The sequence below is a fragment of the Camelus ferus genome, chromosome 5 (genome assembly GCF_009834535.1).
Source record: "Camelus ferus isolate YT-003-E chromosome 5, BCGSAC_Cfer_1.0, whole genome shotgun sequence".
Lineage (NCBI taxonomy): Eukaryota > Metazoa > Chordata > Mammalia > Artiodactyla > Camelidae > Camelus > Camelus ferus.
The window spans coordinates 4,815,992-4,834,166 of NC_045700.1; the positions used below are offsets into that span (position 1 = coordinate 4,815,992).

General features: G+C 40.0%; 1 protein-coding gene across 1 annotated transcript in view; it reads right to left on the reverse strand.

The window, feature by feature from the left end:
* Positions 1 to 18,175, reverse strand: part of IWS1 (interacts with SUPT6H, CTD assembly factor 1) — a 40,061-nt gene that overhangs the window by 6,016 nt on the left and 15,870 nt on the right. Inside the window, 9 exon segments of the mRNA XM_032479217.1 lie at positions 2,082 to 2,138; positions 2,771 to 2,882; positions 9,665 to 9,782; positions 10,675 to 10,804; positions 11,823 to 11,905; positions 13,112 to 13,262; positions 14,441 to 14,538; positions 16,683 to 16,740; positions 17,303 to 17,495. Coding sequence (XP_032335108.1) covers positions 2,082 to 2,138; positions 2,771 to 2,882; positions 9,665 to 9,782; positions 10,675 to 10,804; positions 11,823 to 11,905; positions 13,112 to 13,262; positions 14,441 to 14,538; positions 16,683 to 16,740; positions 17,303 to 17,495 — 1,000 coding nt within the window.

The following is an 18,175-nucleotide window of genomic DNA, read 5'->3' on the forward strand; positions in this document are numbered from 1 at the left end:
GGAGTTGCCCACGTGGTCATTTGTGAGGTAACAAACCAGGTAATCAAAATGACCCCCCAAACTGAGTATGCCCATCAAGCAGCTTACATGGTTTTGCACACTTAATGCATTCAGTAATTCCTTTATCTGTTTCTTGCTTTTTTAAAAAAATTCAAGAAAATTACAATTAGCATGCAGTTGTGAGAATTAATACAGAGAGATCCAGTGTCTCTCCCAAAGGCAACAACATGCAAAACTACAAAACAGTATCATAGCCAAGATATTGACGTTAATATAATCCATCGAGCTTTATTTACATTTCCCTAGTTTTACTTGCACGGGTCTATCTGTGGGTGTCTGTGGGTGGGTGGGTGCACTTAGTTCTATGCAATCTGATTGCGTGTGCAGGTTCGGGCATCCACCCCAGGACCCCACCCCTCCCGTTCCCCTTTTATAAACACGTCCACCTCCCTACCACGTGTGCCCCAGTCCCTAGCCCTGGTGACCACGAACCTATTCATTTCTGTAATTTCGGCATTTTAAGAATGTCATATAAAGGGAACAATACACCATGTAACCTTTAGACTGGCTTTATCCACTCAGCTTAATGCCCGAGGATCCACCCAAGTTGGCACATGTGTCAGTATTTTGTTCCTATCAGTGGCTGAGCAGTATTCTGTGGTATGAATAAACTACAGTCTGTTTAACCATTCACCTGCTGAAGGATATCTGGGTGGTTTCCAGTGTGTGTGTGTGCGTCTGGCGGGGTGGAGAGGAAGAGGAGACTAAAAATTTCTAAATTTTTTCTATTTCCTTGTTTGGTTTACTCTATTCTTAACATCAAGCTTCTGTAACTTTCAAATACATGAACAGATTAACTGACTAGAAAATTTCCCAGAACTTTTACTTTCCCTCTGAAGCCACTGTCCGTCTCATCAGTAAACCTCCCCGTAAGCACACGACACTTGCTCCCTCCAGCTCATTTCTCGCTCTCCTTCTGCAGTCCGGGTGCTGCCTGATGCCGGCTCACACTGCGCAGACCCCTGGGCGGCACCCCCTGCACCACTGCCTCTCCCCCCAGCAATGCCGCCTCCTCCAGGTTCCCCTCCAACGTGCAGGACCACATCTGCTCACTGGCTACTCTAGCTACACCCCTTTTCAAAGCTGTTCAGTTTAACTTAACTCTGTACCTCCTTGATTCAAAACCTTGTCTATGGAGATAACTTTCAAGTCTCTGTCTCAAGCCCAAATTCCAAGTTCTAGATTCATGATATTTATAGGACTATCTCACTAGGCATCTTGTATTTAATATGCTCCAAACAGAAGTCACCTTTGTCCTCAAATCTATTCCTCCTCTCCATCTTAGTGACTGGTAATACCACCATCTCAGTTACTTAAGTTAAAATTCTGGTTGGAATCTTCACCCAGTGAGCCACTCACTCCTGGCCATTCTGTCCTGCTTGGTCCCCTCACTCAGCTGCTTCTCCATTACAGTCTCAGTTTAACTGTGTCCCTGCCTTCAGTCCCTCTGCCCTGCGACCCACCCTACACCATATCAGTATTCCCAATAGAATCTGATGACTTCGTGTCCATGCTCAAAGCTTTCTAGGAAATCACAAAGAGAAGTGAAAAGTCCCCATCCTGATTTAAAGCACTTCAAAATCTGGTAACACCTGCACTTCCAATTTCACCTTCCATCATCTCAGGCAACACACCGCCACCTGGCCACTCCAGTCTACCTGCCGTCCCTAAAACAGGCCTTGCACACATCTGTGCTTAATCTCTCCCCTTATTACAGAACCCTTCTCAAGACTTTCTGGGAGAATGGACTATTTTTAGTTTGATTCAGGATTTCCAGAGCTTAACAGACAGTCTAGTACAGAGCAAGCAGCAACAAAATTTTTACTGAGTGGACTATATCTCAATCTCTTTACATCCTGCAGAGCACCCAATACCATGTGGATAGTCAACGGATGTCACTCTGAAAATCATCCCCTGCCAATGTGAACACAGCATCATTGAATTTGCTATTTTTCTTAAATTAGCAGCAAGCAGAACATTCGCTACTTTGTCTAAAAAAAAAATCAATACAAAAATCTTACTTTTCCTCTCCTGTCAGCACCTTTTCCAGATCTCTTCGGGGTGTCTGACCACCAGTGCTGGGAAAAAAGCAATTGATGAGATACTAGGAATGTTAGAACCTTTTAACTAAGAAAGACAGAGCAAAGTGGAATATCCAACTTAGACCACAATTACACTGGAGCAGGGAAAGTGATCCCTAACCCCGTACTTACTGGGAGTAGAAAGTACTACTTACCCAGGGGTCACCTGCGCACCAGGTCTCACCGAGCACCGGTGAGCAGCTCCCCCCGTATTTGCAACTAATGACCCTGCTGTCCCGGATGTAACTGCACCCAGTTTACAGACACAAACTGAACCAGTAACTTTTTTTTTCCTCTTGAGAATTTGAAAATGGGACTGAGAAAGAGAAAGGTTTTCGGGCAGGTGGCTGGAACAACACAACCACCTCCAGAGCGGTGGCAGAGGCCAGACCCTGCCCGAAAGCCTGGTGGGGAGGGCGGTGCACCTTTACTGTACCCGAACTACAAGACACACCAGGCTGAGAGGAAAGACAAAATCCTGCAGGTTTCTTAATGATCTTATTTACCAAAAACCCCCCAAACAAACAAATAAAACAAAAACAAACAAAAAAGCCACCACCAACAAAAAAAGCCACCCAGAGTTACGGCAACAATATTCACTGCACTTACTCATACCTGTTCCCTCATACCTGCTCATCCTTCGCCGCTGAGGCATCTGCTCTAGGTCTCTTTGCTCCCTCTCCTCTCTTGTCATTCCTTTGTAGTTTGAGGTAAGACCAAATATAGGCCGAGACCATTCATCTATAACAAAGAAAATAATTATTTAGTCCATACAGTAGCATTTCTACCACCATTCCTTGAAATAATCACACCTGAGGGTAATGTCATATTTTAGGCATTTAAAATATTCTTTCCTTAAAGATACCACTGTTTCAGGACCCTCTGTAGGATCAACACAGCATAACACCAGCATCACAACATGCTCCAGCTGATTCAGAACGTTCAGTATAAAAAGATCGTTTAGATTCCACATATGAGTGATATCATATGATATTTTTCTTTCTCTTTCTGGCTGACTTCACTTAGAAGGACATTCTCTAGGTCCATCCATGTTGCTGCAAATGGCATCACTGTATTATTTTTTATGGCTGAGTAGTATTCCATTGTATGACTATACCATAACTTCTTTATCCAGTCATCTGTCAATGGACATTTAGGTTGCATGCTGTACACCAGAAATTGACACATTATAAACATTATATTTTAATTAAAAAAAAAAAAGATCATTTAAACCTGTAGCCACCACAGAGGTTTAAAGAAAGTAACATCTGACTCTGATAGTCATCAACCAGCTGTTATTTGTCTCATTTCTAAATTTACTCTCCTGAAATCAGAGAATCTTTTTTTTTAATTGAAGTATAGCTGATATGTAATATTGTGTTAGTTTCAGGTGTACAACATAAAAGATTCATGTTTTGACAGATTATATTCCATTATAGGTTATTATAAGATACTGGGTATAATTTCCAGTGCTATACAGTAATCCTTGTTGGTTAACTATTTCATGTACACTATTTTGTGTCTGTTAATCTCACACTAATTTGTTCCTTTCCCCCTTCCTCTCCCCTACAGTAGCCATAAGTTTGTTTCCTATGACTGTGAGTCTGTTTGTTTTGTATAAAGATTCATTTGTATTATTTTTCAGACTCCACATATAGGTGATATCATATAGTACTTGTCTTTCTGCCTGAATTATCTCAGTAAGCATAATATTCTTTAGGTCCATCCATGTGGCTGCAAATGGCAATTTTTCACTCTTTTTACTCTCTCAAAAAACCAGCTCTTGGTTTGATTGATTTTTTGTGTTTTTAAAATCTCTATTTTATTTGCTTCCTCCCTGATCTTTATTTTATCTTTCCTTTTGCTAACTTTACGCTGCGTTTGTTCCTAATTCTTTTAGGTGGTAGGTTAAGTTGTTTATTTGAGATTGTTCTTGTTTTCTGACGAAGGCCTGTACTGCTATGAACTTCCCTCTTAGGACTGCTTTTGCTGCATCCCATAGATTTTGTGTGGCTGTATTTTCATTGTCATTTGTCTCAAGGTATTTTTTAAAATTTCTTTGATTTCATCATTTACCACTGGTTTCCCAGTAGCATGTTGTTTAGTCTCCATGCAGTCAATTCTTCCTCATTTTTCTTTCTGTGGTTGATTTCCAGTTTCAGCCACTGTGGTCAGGAAAGATATTCGAGATAATTTCTATCCTCTTAAATTTGTTGAGGCTTGTTTTGTGTCCGAGTATGTGGTCTATCCTAGACAATGTTCCATATGCACTTGAAAAGAATGTATATTGGTTTTTTGGGGATGGTAATGTCCTGAAAATATCAATCAAGTCTAACTGTTCTATTGTGTCATTTAGTATCTCCATTGCCTTATTTTCTGTCTGGAAGACCTGTCCAATGATGTTAGTGGGGTGTGAAAGTCTCCTACTATTATTGCATTCCCATCAATTTCTCCCTTTACATCTGTTAGTATTTGTTTTATGTATTTAGGTGCTCCTATACTGGGAGCATACATGTTAACGAGTGTAATTCTTCATCTTGTATTGCCCTTTTGATCATTATATAGTGTTCTTTATTTTTCTTCATGGTCTTTGTTTTAAAGTCTATTTTGTCTGATGAGTATTGCTACTCCCGCTTTCTTGTCATTTCCATTTGCATGAAATATCTTTTTCCATCCCCTCACTTTCAATCTATGTGTGTCCTTCTCCCTAAAGTGGGTCTCCTGTATGCAGCATTGTAGGCTCATTTTATGATCCAATCTGCTTCTGTGTCTTTTGATTGGAGCTTTTAGTCCACTGACATTTATAGTAATTATTGATAGATACGTTTATTGCCATTTTAAACCTTGTTTTCCAGTTGATTTTGTATTCCTTCTTTGTTCCTTTATTTTTCTTTTGGTTTTTCCTTCTGCAGTTTGATCATTTTCTTTTGTATTGGCTTGATTTCTTTTTTTAGTTTTTGTGACTATTGCATGCTTTTGATTTGTTGTTACCCTGTTTTTCCATTACTTTATCTATTTGCTTTAGACTGGTAATCATGTAGGCTCAAACACATCCTAAAAAGAATGAAAAAAAAATCTGTATTTCTTGCTCCCCTCACCCACATTTTATGATTCTGATGCTCTCTTTTACATCTTCATGTTTATTCTTTTGTTGTTCACCATAGTTATTGCATTTCTAATTGTGATTTTTCTTTTTTATATAGATTCCTGCTTCTTTTCAATTTAGAGATCTTTCTATACTTCTTTTAGGATAGGTTTAGTATCATTGCATTTAGTTTTTGCTTGCCTGAGAAATCCTTTATCTTGCCTTCTTCTAAATGCTAGTCTTGCTGGGTAGTGTATCCTAGGTTGCAGATTTTTCTTATTCAGAACTTTGACTATATCTTGCCACTCCCTTCTGACCACCAATGTTTCTGTAGAGAAATCAGCTGATAGCTTTATGGGGGTTCCCTTGTAACTAACTCTGTTTTTCTCTTGCTTCCTTTAGAATCTTTTTTAAACTTTGACCATCTTAATTATAATATGTATTGGTATAGGTCTGTTTGGGTTCATCTTATTTGGGACTCTGTGCTTCCTGTACTTGGGTATCTGGTTTGCTTCTTTAAGTTTGTGAAGTTTTCAGTCATGATTTCTTCAAATACATTTCAGTCCCCTTTTCTCTTTCTTCTCCTTCTGGGACTCCTACTATGTGTAGATTGGCATGCTTTGTATTACTCCATAGGTCTCTTATATTGCTTTCTTTAGTTTTCATTTGCTTTTCTGTCTGCTGTTCTGATTGGGTGATTTCTGTTATTCTGTCTTCAAAATCACGTGTTCATTCTTCTGAATTATTTAGTCTGCTATTGACTGCCTTTAGCTTGGGTTTTATCTCAGAAGTTGAGTTTTCTGATTTTAACTGGCTCCTCTTTATAGTTTCTATTTCCTTTTTATAATAGTCTTTATTTCTATTGATAGCCTCTCATTTCCTTCAGTGCTTTTACCATCTCCTCTTTGAACTCAAGTTCTGGCAAACTGTAGAGGTCAATGTCAATGTTCTTTCTTTCAGGGGATTTCTCTTGTTCTTTTCATTGGTAGTGGTTCCTCTGCTTTTTCACTTTACTTACATTTCTGACTCTGTGAATTGAGGCATCACAGTGGTCTTGAAGAGCTGTTTTTACATGGGAGCGTCCCTGTGTAGACCATGCATGTCTCATAATTTTGCCGTGAGAGCTGTTTTAGTGTGGGTGGCTGCCACATGTTTCCTCTGTGTGTGCTGGCTGTTATCCCCATGATTGGGATGTGACTGGGGGTGTGGTGACCACAGGCTGCACAGGATGTTGAGTGCGTTCTCCTTTTTGCTCTGTCATTGTTACGACCCTGAAAGGGGCCAGGTCTGCTCCCCTGTTGTTGGAGGCCCCAAGATCCATTTCTAAGTTGCGACATGAGGTAGGCAGGACCGGGGCACTTCTGCTGGGAGAGGAGTCTCTAAGCATTCCTCTGGAGATGTCCACTGGGAAGCACCCTCTGTGGTGTCACCTGTCACTCATACGGGCTTACAAAGTTTACTTTGTTAAAGCTGCCCTTGTCCTACCTTGGCTGGGAACCTGCCCTGGTATCCCTTAGACTCTGTGCTCAAAGTCACCAGTTCAGATCCACTGATGTCAGGTACCAGGACCTGCTATAGTGCACGTGTAGTCATGCATCTGGATCCACCATGGGCAACAGGGTCAACCCAGGCCCCACCCACACCTCCACATACACATGCCTGCTATCAATGCCAGACTTGCCCCTACTGTGCACCAGTATTCTGCTCAGATGTTCCACATGCTGAGTTTAGAAAGGCACCAGTGGAGTAAATCTGCCACAGCCACTTGGAGCTCGACTAAAATTTCAGCCACACCTGTGAAATCACGTTACCCCTGGGAATGGGTCCAGGTTTCAGCTGACAGCTCTGCCTCTGCCTGGGAGCTGCCCACCTGCGACTGTGCCCCTCCAGAGCAAGCTGAGAAGACTACTATGTCTGGATCCAACTCTCTTCTCAAGGGAACACATTAACAATGGGGTGGCGCAGCAACACCCTCTGGGATAGCAGAGGAGGCTGCTATGGCCAGCTGCACCGCACCCCTCTCTCCACGTGCGCCAGCAGTGGAGATTTCTATGGTGAACCCGGGTGTTACGCACACGCTCACAGCTTCTGCCCACACCACACTCCAGACCCCTGTGCGCAGTCAGCCTCAGGCTTTTTCCAGGGTCTGTCCTCTGAAGCCCGACCCCCAGCACCCAGTCCCGGCCTGCACCAGCCAGCTCAAGTCTCAGGCTACGGATCACATGGACCCTCTGTGCTGGTTTCTCTCTGTTCTGTCTGCTTTCTCCTCCGAGCCTCTGAAATTCTCTTCTGTCCCAGTTCACATCCCCACTGGAGAGGGGGCTCTCCAGGGTGAGGGAACTTTTCCTCCTTTGCCACTCCCTCCTTGGGGGACAGGTCCTGTCCCAATTTCCTTTTTCTTTTTTTTATCCTACCAGGTTTGTCCAATTGTACAAGATCATCTGCCAAAGTTCAGTAGGGATTCTGTGAGAACTGTCCCACATGTAGATGTATTTTTGATGTACTCGTGGGAGAGGAGGAGTTCTGTGACTTTCTATTCCACATTCTTGAAGCCCTTCCTCATTCTTTCCCATAGCTGAGTAATAGGCCATTGTATACATATACCACAACTTCTTAAGCCAATTGTATGTTGATGGGCACTTGGGTTGCTTCCACATCTTGGTTATTGTAAATAATGCTGCTATGAACACTGGGGTCATACACCTTTTCAATTTAGAGTTTTGTTTTTTTTTTTTTCTGTAGTGGAATTACTGGATCATACGGTAAGTTTATTTTTAGTTTTTAAAGAACCTCCATACTGTTTTCCACAGTGGCTGCACCAGTTTACATTCCCAACAGTGTAGAATTCACTTTTCTCCACACCCTCTCCAGTATTTATTACTTGCAGACTTTTTGACAACAGTCATTCTGACTGGTATAAGGTGATACTTTGTTGTGGTTTTGATTTGCATTTCTCTAATAATCAGCGATGTTGAGCATCTTTTCATGTGCCTGTTGACCATATGTATGTCTTCTTTGGAAAAATGTCTATTTAGGTCTTCTGCCTATTTTCTGATTGGGTTTTTTTTTTTTTGAAACTGAGTTAGATGAACTGTCTGTACATTTTGGATATTAACCCATTGTTGGCTGCATCATTTGCAAACAATGAAAACAGAAAATCTTAAAATTCTTCTACTTTCTTACTCTAACCAAAAACAAGCTCCCTTATTACTTAGTTGTCAAAATGGTCTAAATCTTTAAAAACTACATTTTGATAGTGCAGGCATAGGTCTGTACTTCACTGAGTCTAAGAAAGCTGCTAAGGTGAACACACAAAAAAGTACTACAGGTGCACTGTTTGGTCAGTAAAAGTTCAGGGGTGCCCACTAATCTTTTAGTTACGAAACATAACGTAGCTTACTGTTGTGCTGTATACATTATCAAAATAAGAAAGGATCACTACAGACAGAACACAGGTGTTAAACTAAGGAAGCAAGGAGACTCATGGGGGCTTTATCTCTTTAAAAACTGACCCGTTGTCCCCAACCCTGGATTTAGAATCTCTCACAGTGAGTCATGGGCACCAGTGGGAACAGTCTGCCTCTCTCAGTCTAGGGCAAAAAGGTCAAGAACCACTGCATTGAAGCATCAAAAGTTTATTACTTAACAGGCAGTAAACTACAGATTATTAACAGGACCAAAGATGTAATACTGCTCTAGTTTATGGGGAAAAATGTAAATTTCTCTAAAAGCTCTTGATAATCTTAAAAATTCAACAGAAAAATAACTACTGTACTGTATTCAGATACAGAAATACTTCTTTGATCCAGCCTTGAAGTTTAAAAATTCCTTTCCAACATGAAGCACAGGCAGAGTTAAGGAGGATGATGGGGACACGTGTACTACTCACAGACAGTAACTCCTCTGGCTTTTTCCAGAATCATTAAATCATAAGACACAAAAGGTTCTGAAGACCATTACACAAGCAGCAGCGACGGCAGCCTAACACTTCCTGAGGGCTTACCAAGTTTTACGCACCATACTTTATCTTCTTGTTTAATCTTTACAACCACCCAAACGAAACACATAATTCTGTTTTATAGAGGAAGGACCCAAAACTTAGAACTTAAATCACTAGCCCAAGGATATGCAGTAAGGTAGGTGGCGAGTCCAGGATTTGAAAACGGGCATGGCTGACTGTAAGGCCCGCATCCTAATCCCCCACTATAGGCACTTGATCCATGATTAGAAAATGCATGACTTTACCCGCTGTATTTAATACTAGATAGCACACTTAAATATACTGAGAAGCTTTTTGAGTCTAAGGGGAAAAAGCTGGGTACCTATAAGAAGTTATCAAAATTTTTTCTATTTTATTTCATTGACTCATTTTAAATGAATACTGGTAAAAATATGGTGTCTCTCTATACAAACATGAACAAAAGCAAAAGGTACATACTGATTAACTTTCCCGCCATGTCCTTGTTGGACCGGGACTCCTTGGGGTGCTTGTACAGATACATCACTGCTCGTCCAATCCCGCTGTGCTTCAGGGTCTCCTGGCTCACACTCGGTAGCTGGGGAACAGAAACACACACATATTAATCACTCAGAAGCTGTCGCTCTGCCAGTCTACTCTAGAGGGCCCCCAGGACCTGGTTCATTCACAACAGAACAAATAACAAAAAAGTTTCATTTTCAGGACCTACACACACTGAACACAAAGGTACTTTGTGTTTGCATCAGGAGTTGAAAGCTCAGTACCACCACTGAGTTGAAGTAAAACAATGTGAGAAACTGTAAACTGAGCATCCTTGGAGGTTACTGGTTTAAAGTGTCAGCACAGGCCTCTGAAGAAAACAGACCAAAATCTGAACCCAAGCACAGCCAGCTGCTAGCTATGTGACCTTGGACAAGTCATTTAACTTCCCTGGGTCTTAATTTCCTCATCTGTAAAATGGAGACAATACATCTACCTTGCAAGTTTGTTGTGAGGAATAAATGAACATTTTATATACACATATACATTAAAAAAAAATAAAAAACACCTAGCATATAAAAGGTACTTCGGGAATTCCTTCAGAAGTTAAACAGCTTGCCCAAGGTGTCAAAGCCACATAAAGGTGGCCCAGGTCAAGATTCAAATGCAAATTTATCTGACGGTGAAGTTGGTGCTCCTTCTCCTTCGAGTGCCTCCTAGAGCACGTCTACTTCACACTACCCTTCTCAGATAAACCACAGCTACCCCAAGACCTCTTTCCTTCAATACTACAGTCACATGAAGTTTTAAAAGGCCTTCCTTTGATGCCCATTTTATCTGGTATATTCCTAATAAACATACCTAATAAAGCTCCTCTTCTGACAGACTACAACATAAAGAATATATGGAAAAAATACAGAGGTTACGGTAACACAAGCCACATTAGATAGTTAATGACGAGCAAACAAGTCAGATTATCTCCCTCTAACCTCTTGCAGAATCTTCAACAGCTCTTCTCGAATCTTTAGTGCTGGCAAACTCCTGTCTGGCAGAGGCGAGAGCCACTCTTTGATGGCAGACATCACACCACTGTCAATAAATGTTTCTTTAAGGTCCTGCCTGTAACAATAATAATTGGGAAAAAAAAAAGTCAAGTCTATGAATGTTGGTTCTACTGTAGCTTCCTTTGGATTTTCTTACATATTTAGTGACGTTTCCAAAACTTGCTTTTAAAAAGCTTCTCATATACATCATTTACTGAGCACCTATTCACAGATTTCAATAGCAGTATGAAATTTAGTTCCTGTTTTCAAGAAGCAAATTTGATAAGGCACAGATGATTTGCTGAAGACCAAAAAAAACCCCAAACCCCAAATTATACAAGGTAGGCTAATGCTGTTACAAATGGTACAAACAGTAAGAATGAGCTCTAATTATTATAACAACAAAAACGTTTAATCTTTGAGAATAGTGGCCTTCAAACTCTTTCAAGTGATAGAGGATCCAGAACTGTGCTACTCTTTGCAGGACACCTGGGAGAATCCCATGACATATATTTGAAATCTGGCACAGATAACTCTGTCTGCTGGGACACAGGCAGCAATTTTCTAGTAGAAAGTCCTAGACCACGTGGTTGGCTCGTTGGCGTACTAACGCATTTCCTCAGCCATCAAAAGTAGGCCACGGCTAGGTTCAAGAAGTCAAAGTCGCTCAGGAATGGGAGCAAAGCAATGAAAGATCCTGCAGAGGCACCACTGACACAATCTGTGATGCAACAGGACACACGAGCCTTGTACAATACGTGCTTCAACTAGTCTCCTAGGATTCATTCTGTCTCAATCACATTGGGAAAATGATGTGATTTTACCACACTCTAAACAATCCATAAAGAACAAAATTAGTGGTTTTCAAGGTTTTTTCTTCCCATTAATATCAATTTGCTATTTGTTATTTGCATCAGGCATCAAAGTTTAAGAAAAATTTGGAAGTAACATAATTAAGGAAATTCTATTCATCATTACTTTTCTGCGAATTAACAGAAGGCAATCATTCTTTAACATCTCCAGAACGCCAGTACACAGTTTTGATATTATTCCATTAAAAGGAAAGCACTTTCCCAAGAAAACAGAATACTTACTTCTTAAGGTGCATGACCACAGTAGGTAATAATGTTAATTTTTTCAGTGCTGGCTTTTTTTGATTATTCAACTGTCTGTCTTCCTACCCAGGAAGAAAAAGATTTAAAAAAAAGAAAAGAAAAGAAAAAAAAAGCAATTGTTAATAGTGAATTATAACGACAATATATTTTAAATATAATAAAGCAGCAATTTCTCTAAGAATCTTCAATTTTTCCTTGAGGAAAGAATAGCTAAATAAAGAATAGATTCTTTTTGTAGCGCCCAAACCCACAAAACTATTAGAATTAGTTTTAACAACTATAAATCAAGTGGAACAATTTTTTGGGGGTGGGAGAGGTAATTAAGCTTTTTTCTTTCATTTTTTTTAATGGAGGTACCGGGGATTGAACCCAGGACCTTGTGCATGCTAAGCACACACTCTACCACTGAGCTATACCGACCCGACAAGTGGAACAATTTTAATTTAAAACACTGGCATAACTGTTGAGTTTTCAAAGAATTCAGTCAAGGTGCATATTATACATGGAAAAATTTGGTTAACGTCAGGAATAATTTTCCAGCTATGAGGCTTGTAAGAAAGATAACAGAATATGTTATTAGGGTTTTAGTATTTGCTTGGGTATTTTTTCCCTACTTTTTTAATTATAAAAAAATTTAAATTCTGTCAAGATAGAAAACAAAATAATAACACTCCTGTCTTATACATTTCTACAATTAAACACACAGGACTAGTCTTATTTTAGCCATCTCTCTAGCTACTTTTCCCTTCACCCTTGAATTATTCTGGAACAAATCCTAGACATGTTATCACTGGATTCATGAATACTTCAACAAGTGTCTCTAAAAGATCAGGACTTGTTTTTAAACATAATACTTAGCCAAATTTTTAACCATTTGACAATTTTAAAATGCAATGAGTTAAATGCAATCTCTTGATCAGAATGACACATGAGAATATAACATAATGTACATGAGTTTATAATTTTTATATGTGAAAAAACATCACTTTGTTGTAAACCAGCCAAACCTGAGAGCAAAATCACCCCCTAAAAAACGAGCAAAGCCACTCAGCTAAAAGGGCTCATTTTACTTAATACTTAGTCTTTTCACCTTTTCCCTAAGCACATGGCTGAAAAATTGAAAGTACTTCTATGCTTAAAATTTAGAACAGTAAATATTATTATAAAAAAACAAAGTAACCTTACTGTAGTCCAAACAAAGATTAAGTTTAAACAATCCCCATGACCAATTCCGTGGGAGAAGACAAGGCAGTGGAGCCCCATCTCACCTCGGCCGCTTCATTCATCTTGACGATCATGGCACTCACGACGTCGTCCGCGTCACTGATAAAAGTGCCCCCATCGCGGTTACGCCTACGCTTGCCACTCATGCTCTTTTTCCGCTGCAGCATCATCTCAAAGTCCGACAGGAAGTCCATGCTAAGCAGCAGCACAAAATCAAGTGAAATACAAATGCCCTTTTAAATACACTCCCTTTTGTCACAGTGAAGAACCACCCACTTTCCTAATTCTAATTCGTTGAAGTGCACTTTCAAAGTGAATGGACTTTTTAAATTGCTTTTGCAAAAACGTGTGGTCATAGATTTTATGCTCAGCTTTTGCACGACCCCAACTGTTATACATTAAATACTACTGGCCCTAAACTTTTCATAAATTGTGTCCACACTTGCATGTTATCAGCCCGGGAATGAACATTTCAAACCTCAAGTTCTCATTCAGGGAACACTGCCTGCCACTCCACGGTTCAGCTTTAGTTGCACTGCCTTATGTGGGGGAACAGAGTTGGTGTTCAATCATTTGAATATTTTTGTCTTTTATAGCAAATGCAGAAAAAAGAAAAACTGCTGTTTTTTCAGTGGTAAGAAGTGTAATTCTCAAAACATGATGTAACTGAGACAAAGATGGAAATCTACAAACCTGCTAAGAGCTTACAGCCTCCCCCTGAATCTGTATATTTAATGAGGCAACTAACATGCTGTCTGCCACTGCCATGTAAGTTAGAAAATATAATTTATTTACGTTAACTTCCAAAGGTATCGTCAAACTCACTCGGCTTAATTCTTGCATGTCACTAGGAATTAAGAAGGAAACTATTTTTTAAAGCATCGTCTTTACAACTATAAACAGCAACAAACAAATCATCCTATGTGTGGCAGATTTTAAGACACCAGATTTTTCTGAATAGAGTCAAACCATCTCAACAAAAGTACATGAAATACAATCAATTAACATTTTGTATCTAAAACTTCCCCCGTCCTGGGAGCACCAAATCAGCTTTCTTTCTTCCCCAAAAAAGTTTTTATTAGGTTATCTTCAGAAGAATCTACTTGATGAGATATAAATGAAAACTCTGGCACCACATGGCTCCACAAATTCAGATAGCTGATTACAGGGCAAATGAAAGAAAAATCACAACAGCTAATGATTTCTGGTCAGCACTGTACACAGAGAAGCAGAAGGGAGGGAAAAAATGGAAGAGTCTTTCCTGTACTTCATCAAGAACCCAAATAAGAGAAAACAAAGTTTGGTGGTCTCTACCTTCATTTTTAAAGGTCTCTTTAATAAAACCCTTAAAAAATAAAATAAAACAAACTTACTGTTTTCCTCTCTTAATGTTATCATCAGAATCTGAATCTTCTGCTTCTTTTATCTGTGTTTCACTTTTTTCTTCTTCCAAATCTTCCTGGTTAAAACCCTAAGGGCAGGGTAAGTTAGCCAGAGTTATTACAATCTCATTATAGATTCTCTTCTGTGACTGCACTTAATCTTTTGCACTTTTAAAGTAATACATTCATAAAGAACACAAATTAAGTAGAAATCAAAAGATATATATAGCAAAAAAGCCACCCTCCACTCCAGCCATCAGTGTTGTTAGTTTGTGTCCTTCCAGAAACAGCCTAAATTTATAGAAGCATTTCTACACCCATATATTTATATAACACCCTTCTATTATACAAAAGATATCATACTATACACACTGAATACAGGACACTGTTCTGCACTTTCCACATTTAACAACAGAATCTGGAGACCAATTCATATCAGCATAATGTAGCTTCATTTTTTTTTTTAAGGCTTTAGACAATTTCACCATAAAACTGCAACCATAATTTATACGTTTCCCTACTGACATTTAGGGCTGTGTATCTGTCTTCTATAGAGGTTATACCAATTAACTCTCCTTCCAGCCATGCACAAATGCACCAGGCTCCCCCCACCGTCTTGCTACTCTAGCTGGCTATCAAGCACTGGTATTTGCAATCTCTGGACTGAAAATCAAAAGGCATCTCTGTAGCTCTCTTTGCATTCTCCTATTATGAGTAAGGCTGGGCGTCTTTCATGTTTAAAAGCCATCTGTTACTATTTCTCTGTGAACTCTTAACATTTCATGCCCATTTTCCTGTTGCATCTTTGTCTTATTAGCATGGAAAATGTCCTTAAAAATTAGGGAAATTGGCCCTTGCCACGTGACAGGCACGGCACAGTCCTCATACCTGTACAGTTTGATTTTAAGGTAATGCTTTCCAGGCATAGTATTTTTTGTGTAATTGAAATGGTCAGTCTTTTCTTTATAGTTTCTAACTTTTGTCTTATACCTAGAAAAGTCTTCCTAATGGTTCACCTAGTGTATTGTTTATCTCACTGAACCGAACGTACAACCAAGTTAATGTCACTCTCCACACTAGAGAAACACATCCTATTCTTGAAAGATGTTGCTTAACTGAGTATAAGCCACATAAGGGCAATGTCCAAACTATCTCTGACACACAGGCTCTCAAATATTTGTTGAATTAATTCTTCTTTTCTATAGGTTTACTTTGTCTTTCTACCATCTTGAATTAAATTCTAAATACATCTTCTTCATTCTCTCTTTAAATTTCTGGGTGGCGATGTTTTGTGTTTTTTTTAAATATTTTGTTTACCATTGTATTATTTAATTATTTTTATTTTGGCAGGGAGAGGTAATTAGGTTTATTTATTTTCAGAGGAGGTATTGGGGACTGAACCCAGGACCCTGTGTATGCTAAGCATGTGATCTACCACTTGAGCTATCGCCTCCCCGCAACGATGATGTTATTACTTTTGTCCCGAAAGGAATGCTGTTTGCATGTGCCAGGTCCCTGAGACCTAATCAATGGGGTAAGAATCATTACAATCAAATTTCTGAGACTGAGGTTCTCCACGTTGCTAGAGGACTCAAAGCTGGCCTCAAAGCTGAGTGAAGGCTATTTGAACTTTCAGTTCACCCTTAATCCCAGGAATCCCAGTCCAGAGGTTCTCAGGGTCCCTGACCTCCAGCTTTTGTCTCTCGAGCCTTGAGGCAATCAAAACTACATCCAGCCTCTCAGCGTAAATAGGTGACCATCCCAGAAAAAGCAGTTCTAAACGCTGAGCTTACCTTTTAAGGTTTCTACCTTTGGCTGGTTTTTGGCTTAGTAATTCTTTGTTATCTTGTTCATACAATGACGAGCAGATTTTTCAAACATTCTGTCCAGCTTCTGCAGTTGTCCTTAGCAGGAGGGTTGGTCCAGATTACTTCGCCCGCGTTGCTATAATTCGAAGTCCCACAACTTCCCCAGCCTCTCTCTTCAGCACAGAAGCGCCTTTCACTGTCTCTTAATGTGTTCCTGCCTCCCCTTAACTCAATTTTGTCTGTTACTCTCCTTTAAGCCTTTGTAGACTCGCTTATTCCACCTTCTGAATCCCTCTGCTTCAGCGTTTTCTAGTGGCTACATCAGAGCTGTTTATTTCTACTTATTGGAATAACCTATTAGAGACCCACTGCCACAAAAACAAACAGGCACAGCCAATGAGGAAATACTTCCACCATATACTTACTGTAAATTCTTCTTCCTCTTCATCACCAGATTCTCCAAATATGTCTGCAATAAGATTTCTAGAAAAGAATGAAACATAAAAAACTGTCATTTACTTTCTTCTCATTTGCAAAGGAACCGTAAGTCATTTTCCAACAGGGTATAATTTACATACAGTGAAAGGTGCAGATCTCAAGTGTCCATTTCAATGGGTTTTGATGAAAGTACACATTCATGTACTCGTTACCCTAATCAAGACATAGAACAATTCCCTCTCCCCAGAAAATCCCCTTGTGGCCCTTTCTAGTCAGTCCCCCACACCAACATCCTGCAGGCGACCACCACTCTGATCTCCATCATCACAGATCAGCTTCACCTGTTCTTGACCTTCACCCTAGTGACACCAGACATGTCCTCTCTACTTCTTGGAGATAACATATTTGAGATTCACCCATGTTGAAGTGTGAGGCGACCGTTCAGTAACTAAAATCCCGAATCCCTCAAAGTCATGCGATTAGGCGGGGTATGCTGTTACTACACAGCAGCACGGAATTTTAACGCAAGTTTACAAAACTTGAAAGACAAACCCCTCTGGACCCCCTTCCCCGAACCCTTGGACGTTCACGTTATGCTGGCACTTACTCTTCCTCATTCCCTGACTCACTGTCACTCCCAAACAGGTCCTTCTCTTCATTTTTCTTGTCAGACAGCTCTTCTTTCCCTGCTTCTTCTTCACTGTCAGAGGCTATTGCCTTCTCTCTTTTTCCTGACTTGTCGGATATAACATCACTGTCAGAGTCATCTGCATCAGAGACAACTCGACTCTTCTTTGCTGCTGGTGAAAAAGAAAATTATCATTAGTCTAATTCCACCCTAGTAACTGTATCGGTCAGTACAGCAGGTGCTTTAAGGCAGAAATCAAAGGCCTCCTGACACACAGTTTAGAATTAAAACAAAACAAGAACAAAACCTAAACTAAAAGATTCATTCAGAGTCATCTTACAATTACCTGCTATTGTTTAGGAAAAAGTGGCCAAAAGATCAAGAATAAATCATCAACATAAAAGCGGGTATCGATAGCTACCTGTCCTCTTGGGGAACAGAGAAAGTAAGGCTAAACTGAGGTGTGGGATTAGGACCCCTTTAAGCTGCCTGGTGTTAGCAGAACTGAAAAGGCCTGAAAAGGATGTTCTCCTGTGGAATGCCCATCTTCCTCAACCGTCCAGCTCTGATCATCCTGGCCTTCTCAACTCCCTCGGTAACCAGCACAGTGGTCCTCTCTCTCCTTCTCCTGTAACAATTGTTGGGTTCTAAGGAGCTACAGCTTTTCCAAAAAAAAATATTTCACAAAAAAGTAATCAAGTAGTAAAGACTGGAATCCTCTGCAGAGACATGGAGTCTCTAAACAGAGCCCCTCACAAACTGCCTTGAATTTGGACATTCAACAAAAGTTGAACAGAGGAAGACAGGTACCCGTGGGGGCTCAGTCACTGGATGGGATGGAGGGCTTCAGCT